At 51.9% G+C, this 6,390-nt stretch overlaps 1 protein-coding gene across 4 annotated transcripts in view; it reads right to left on the bottom strand.

The window, feature by feature from the left end:
- Window positions 1-3,373: 3,373 nt before the first annotated feature.
- The window catches only part of FARP1 (FERM, ARH/RhoGEF and pleckstrin domain protein 1), a 288,803-nt gene continuing 285,786 nt past the window's right edge, over window positions 3,374-6,390 (bottom strand). For all 4 annotated transcript variants that reach the window (XM_073795368.1, XM_073795366.1, XM_033843754.2 and 1 more), the window contains 2 exons: window positions 5,914-6,065; window positions 3,374-4,469 (listed from right to left, as the gene is read on the bottom strand). In XM_073795368.1, coding sequence (XP_073651469.1) covers window positions 4,388-4,469; window positions 5,914-6,065 — 234 coding nt within the window. In that variant the 3' untranslated portion in view covers window positions 3,374-4,387. The remainder of the gene's footprint in view (window positions 4,470-5,913; window positions 6,066-6,390) is intronic.

Here is a 6,390-nt window from a genome sequence, read left to right as displayed (position 1 = left end):
TTTTGCATACTCTCCTTGGAACGTGACTCTTGAGGGGGCAGTGCACCTGCCGTGTGTGTGTGTGTGTGTGTGTGTGGTGTGTGTGGTGTGTGGTGTATGTATGTATGAGGCTCTGGGAAGAAGTGCCCACATTCAAGCTGTGGAACGTCCAGGTCAGCTCCCTGTGCAACTTTTAAAAATGGTCCTGAGGAGATACGGGTGAATGTTGCTGATCTGTAAAACTGCTGTCTTCCCGGGGAACTGGAGGGAAGGTGGTTGATTTTTTAAAGGAGATGGTGTCCGCTGGTTTGTCCGCCAGGTGTCTGTGTTTTTCTTGGCTTGTGGTAGCGTCTGGCTTGCCAAGGGGGTTAATAACCTCTGGGTCTCTGGGTCGGGAAATACTTCTTGCCGCCGTTCTTGACTGATTTGAGTACGTGTGACATTTTTTATCATTTGTTGATACGAATCGTTGTCATCTCTTGCTGGAGTAGCAGTTCTTGAGGTGGAATACAAAGGCTTTTGGAAGCAGGGAAGTTACTGGGTAAACTTGAGGACGGAAGGTCAGTTATCTGCTGGCCCGGTGGCCTGGATGTTACAGGGAGAGGACAGAGGCCTGAGCTAGAGACGTCTGAGGGGTGGTTATTGTTTTGGTTAACGGAATGGAGCTAGTTTTTAAACTCTTAAAATTGTCGTGATTTTTAAATTAAAGGTAGATTTGGGTTAATTTCTATAAGGGATATATTTTGGTTAGAGGAAACAGAACCAAATGGCCATCGTGCAAGTCTGTTAACTTGAACAACAAAAATGGAGAATATTTCATTTTGTGTTTCGGAGAGTATTCTGCGTGACGGAGCTGTTTGTTTCCCTGTGTGAGGCATGAGGCAAAGATCAGTTTTGTCCGTTGCTGGAGAAAGAATCAAAGAAATGGAGCCGTGTTCCCCGAGGTGTGCTGCTTGTCTGATCTTGAGAGCGCCAGAGCAGACGGCAGCTTTCTGGTCTAGAGTTCTTCAGATTTGCAAATGGACAGTGGTTTCAGGACTTGACCCTGACTGACCGCCATGTCAAATATGAGTGATGGTCACACTGATAGGCAGACGGGATCCCAGCTAAGTGAGGTGAGGTTAGTAGCTGCTCTGCAGTCACTGGACGGTAACAACACAGCACCGTGTCCCAGGCAAAGCGGCAAATTACTCTACTGAGTTTATTGGAACCGTCTTCTGTTGATGAAGCTTCTCGGGGAAGATGTGCTTTGACAGGCTTTTGAAAGTGGGTCACCTCCCCCTACAATATCTCCTGGCTTGTTACTTTCTGTAGACAAAGAAAAATCAGGGCATCTGCTTGAGGCTAGCATTTGTGCACTTCAAGTCCTTTATTAAAAGACAGGCCAGGTACCAGAGCTACAGGAGGACCTGCCTCGGGCCTGTAAACCGCTGGTGGTATTTAGCCAGACCCGCGAGCTCAGCACTCAAGGTAGATTGACTGCCCCTCGGAAGCCTCTGGATGCCGAACCCCAGCAGTTAGCGGCTTCTCTGCCCACACTGCTGACGGCTGGGCGGCTTCACCCAGAAGCACAGACAGCCTCTTGGAGGTTGGGGGCTGTGTCTGGCTGGTTGTCGACACCTTTTTGAAGTGGTCTTTTTCTGCCCTGGCTGCACCCATGTGGTCTGGGGGCCTCGGCACTGTTACAGTCGTGTGATTGTCTCGCTGTAACCGAGGGCCACACACCTTCCCGATCTGACGTGTTGTTCTCCAAGTGGTCTTTTGAAGCGTTTAGTTTGAATGCAGCATTTTGTACGTTTCTTTTGGCAAAACAGGTCTGTTTATGAGCATTTTTATATTTTCCTCCTTAAACGTGGCTTGTGTATTTCTGCTATAAAATATGGCATAACTGAAGAGTGCTGCAAGGTTTGTTCTTAAGCACAGGGTCTGTATCATGCAAGGGTCAATAAAGTTCACAGAAATAATTCTTTTTATAATTGTGTCTTGTGTGTAGAGGGGGAGTAGACAACGTTTGTGTCCCCCGCACCTCTGAATTTATATGTTGAGATCCTGAGCCCCAGTGTGATGGCATTAGGAGGTGGGAGCCTTTGGGGATGATTAGGTCATGAGGGTGGAGCCCTCAGGACTGGGATTAGTGCCCTGACTCCACAGCAATCCCTCACCCCTTCCACCATGTGAGGACACAGCGAGAAGGTGGCCATCTGTGAGCCAGGAAGTGGGCCCTCACCAGATACTGCATCTGCCGGGACCTTGATCTTGGACGTCCAGCCTCCAAACTGTAAGAAAGATATTTGTTTATAAGCCACCAGTTGATGGTACGTTTGTTACAGCAGCCAGAAAGGACTGAGATAGCGGGTGTCTCTGAAACTCCATCTGAAAGGACTGAGATAGCGGGTGTCTCTGAAACTCCATCTGTTTCCGGCAGCTTGGGAGTGGTCTGAATCGCCTACATGATTTGCACTTAGGTTTTCTTTGAAGTCACAGGGGGACACGGGTGTGAATCATAGCTGGGAGCAGAAGACTGACTTAGGAGACCACACCTTGTCTCCAAGCCTTGTAGAGGTGAGTGACAGGTGTGACTTTTGGAGGGAGAAGCTCATGATTCCGCCATCTCAGCCGCCCAGGGACTGGGGTCAAAGGCTTCCCAGTCCCCTCCCTGCCCACCTTGCCCTCAACCCCTTGTCTTCTAGAGCCTCTGATGGTCAGTCTTCCGGAAATGTTCTGCTTTCCCGGTCCCACGTTGGAAGCAGCAGAGAAAATTATCACATACGTATCAAAATGTTGTTTGTCTTAAGAGAACAGACTCAGCAGCTCACTCACCCCACCCCACAGTGACCAGCTGACTCCCCGACCCACCTGCCTGAGATTCAGTCAAAGACAAGAGACGAGGTTGGTGGTTTTGCCTTAAAACTTCAGGATGCTGGATTGTGGCATGAGGTATTTTTATTCCCTTTTGTTAGTACTTAAAACCGTCTGTACAGACCGTAAGGCAAGTGATTCACACACACCTCGAGCTACTCATCGTCCATTTGTATGTTTCCACGTACGCCGGTCACAGCCCCCTGGTCGGGGTGGGCCTGGGTGTCTCAGGTGAGGGCCCCCAGCTGTGGTGTGGGGCACTGGAAGGGAACCGTGTTGGATGGGTCGCCCCCTCTGGGGGCGGCATCAGGAAAGGGCTTAACAATACCAAGGGAATAGCAGCCACTCGATCCCCATGGAGAAGAGGCGAACGGATTTTGACCCGTGGGCCCCAGCAGTTACTGGAACCCTGTTCCCTGTGTTGTCCGACTATCAAGGATGTGCAATGTCGTATGTCCATACCCCAGGCCGGGGGGGTGGTTTGGCGGGGGAGGGGCGGGCGGGGGCGGTGAGTATAAAAAGGAGAAAAGAATGGTTTGTGAAGACAGGCACGATATATATACCACTATTGAGTGTGCAGTTCCAAACCACAGTTGCAGTAGGATACAGGGATGATCACAGGAGCCAGGGGACTAGCACTGTGACTCAGAGCTCCTGCGTCCACGAGAAGCTCAGACACGCTCCACAACGTAACACAGCACAGACGGCCCTGGTCACCGCCATACAGGTTCTCATGCTCGTGAAACATACAGCAAGACACCACAGCTTACTACCCTCCCATCGGATACGGCACTCAGTGCACCGACAGTCCGGAGAGCGCACTGGATTTCCGCTTCTCCTAACAGAAGACAACCCGCTCTGCTTTGTAAATAGTCACCGCTTGAACAATTTGGTCAACTTGTGCCAAGAAGGAGGTCTGGGAGCCAGCGTTTCCCTGGAGCCTGCGGCCCCCAGTGGAACACAGGATGCTGCAAACTGCTCATTTATCAAAAAAGTAAATCCTACTAATTTGCTATCATTATAAAAGTAGAAAGAGTGAGAAAAAAAAATCTGAAAATGATCTCATTTGCTGAAGACTGCCAAGGGTATCGCAGACAAACAATGGAAAATCCATTTTGTAAAATACAGCAGCCTAGAAATCAAAATCGTAAGTTTATCAATCATCTTTTTTAAAAAAAGAGCCGTTGCCCTGTCTTGGTTGCATGGACGTGTTAGTACTGACTGTAAGGTGCCGTTCGGCGCTCGATCTGTGGCAACGGGTAACACTGGCACAAGCTGAAGACAGCCCACCGGGGGCACGACGGCCGAGGCGCCACCCGCGCTGAAGGCGGGGTGCGGTCCAGTTCCGATGAGAAATTAACAGCTGCGAGACAAGGTTTAAAATGGTTCTGTGGAGACAGATGAGAGTCGCTGTGAAACCATGTATTATTTTGTTTTCCAGACAGACAGGTGTTAATTTTACTAGGCTTCATTAATACAGAAGAAAGAAAATGTCTTCCGGGAAAGTTGCCACTGCTGAAACAATCAACACAGGTGTCCCGTCCTGCCATCAATACACGTGAGATTCTTTGTGACTCAGAACGTGGGCACGGGAGGCCGAACTGGTAGCACTTCGGATCACCTCCATCCATCTAGGACAAGAGAGTGAAATAACCATCAGGGGCCACTTTTTATCAGCCAGTGTCTCTGAAATCTGCTTTTCTTGTTTGTTACAGCTTCATGACCCCTGGCGGTCGTTACTTACAAAGCCCCAGCGTGACCTAATACTGCCTGGCGTAGAATCTGCTCTTGTAGCACGAGAGATCTCACATGAGCTCCTAGCTTCCAGGTAAAGGAGAGCGGGGTTAAGGCCTCCTCCAGGTACTCCTGAGGACCACGGACCGGGGCATGCTCATTCTGCAGAGGCGCCTGACGTGGGGGTGCAGCGCACACTGCCAGTCTTTCTCAGGACAGTGGGGTGCGGCCTATCCTAGACACGGGGCTGTTTGTGGTCTAGAAGCAGTGGGCAGAGCGTCCCCCGCCTGCAACAACAAAGCGTCCTCTGGTGTACCACGTCAGGAGTGCCCGGGGGAGGAGACCTGGGGTGGCCCAGCTTCCCGCCTTGGTGGAGCTTAGAGGGCTTTAGAAATCCCTAATCCCAGGGCTACGTGCTCCCTGCCACAGCAGTGACGGCATCTCAGTTTTCCAGGATCTCAGTCCAGGATCAAATTTGAGGAGTGCTACCCCGTGGGCTCCCTTTTCAACCAGTGTAGCTTAGGGCCCCGCTGCTCTGGGGTGGGTGTCAACGGCGGCTTCGACCCTGGTCTTAAACCACTGTGCTGTTTCCCGTGAACTAACTTTACGTGAGTTTGTGCACGGACGACTGGCCCATTGATCGGAAACCCTCGTGGGTTTTCAGGAGAAGAGTTTCTCCCTCAGCAGGGTGGCAGCAGCTGCCCTGTCTGGTGCCCAAGGACCACCCCTCGCCCAGGTGGTGATTCGGCAGTGACACTGCTTTCAGAGCCTGCCCCAGGATGCGAGGCCCAGGATTTGTACTTGAAGGTGGCCACGGGGAGAGCCTGGCTCCTTCACTTCTTGGCTAAAGGAAGACCACTGCCCTGGGCCTTCACACCACGGAGCCAGTCTCATTGGTAAGGTAACTAAGAGGCACTAGGATTTTTTTTTCCTTCCTTACGTGGTCTTTTGACTTGAAGCTTACTTAGCCTTTTGGCCACGGGACGAAGCAACTACTGTAGCCATCGACTGGAAAAACAAGTTAGAGATGGAAAAGTGTACCCCACGTGGTGTGAACTAGCGTACAGGTTTTGGGCTGATGTGTCCCAGGGAAAGTCATGGTTCCACTTGCTCCTGTGAAAACAGACGTGTACTCGCATTGGGCACACAGAGCCCAGGTCTTATGAAGTGCTTTCATTTTAAGCAAGTAGCAGGGTGAGAACAAGAAAACCCTTCTGGAAGGGAGTCAATGCCCAGGCAGCAGGTAGCTGCCGCTACAAGGCCTTATGCACTTGGGAGAAAGCCTGCTGCTCGGAAGAAGGGTGTCCTTTCTCTGCAGGTGCCCTGTGGAGGGGGACTTACCTTTCAAACGTGTATTCGCTTTCAGCCCTGAAGTAGTACACGTGGGACTTGAAATGCAGCTTGAACACGTAGTCCTTGTGGAGGTCTTCAGACTCCGAGGGAATGGTGAGCGAGTACCCAAGCAGAGGCAGGCTGGCGAGGGGGTGACTGTCCTGGAAGGGGGCACAGAAGGTGGGAGCAGTCACAGGTGTGGCACCTGCCCGCAGCAGCTGGTCTGGACTGAGGTCCAGGCCCGGATGCGTCGTGTCGGCCACCGGTGACATCACCCGCGCCCCCCTCCCCTCATCCAACCAGCAGACGCGCAGCCCTTGGCAAGTGGATAACGGCAGCCTTCGCTTAGAGCTGTGGGGTCTCTGCAGGCCGTGGCCTTGCCCAGCCTGCTGTGGGCCCCCCTCCGACACCTGGGTGGCTCAGGGGTCAAGCTGTTCATCCTTCCAGAGGAAAGCTGCCTGCTCCCCGAGGAGGGAGGCTCCTCCC

This window comes from Tursiops truncatus, chromosome 18 (assembly GCF_011762595.2).
Source record: "Tursiops truncatus isolate mTurTru1 chromosome 18, mTurTru1.mat.Y, whole genome shotgun sequence".
NCBI classification, from domain to species: Eukaryota; Metazoa; Chordata; class Mammalia; order Artiodactyla; family Delphinidae; genus Tursiops; species Tursiops truncatus.
Note: the sequence above shows the minus strand (reverse complement) of the source record. Positions and strands in the feature narration are given on the sequence as shown.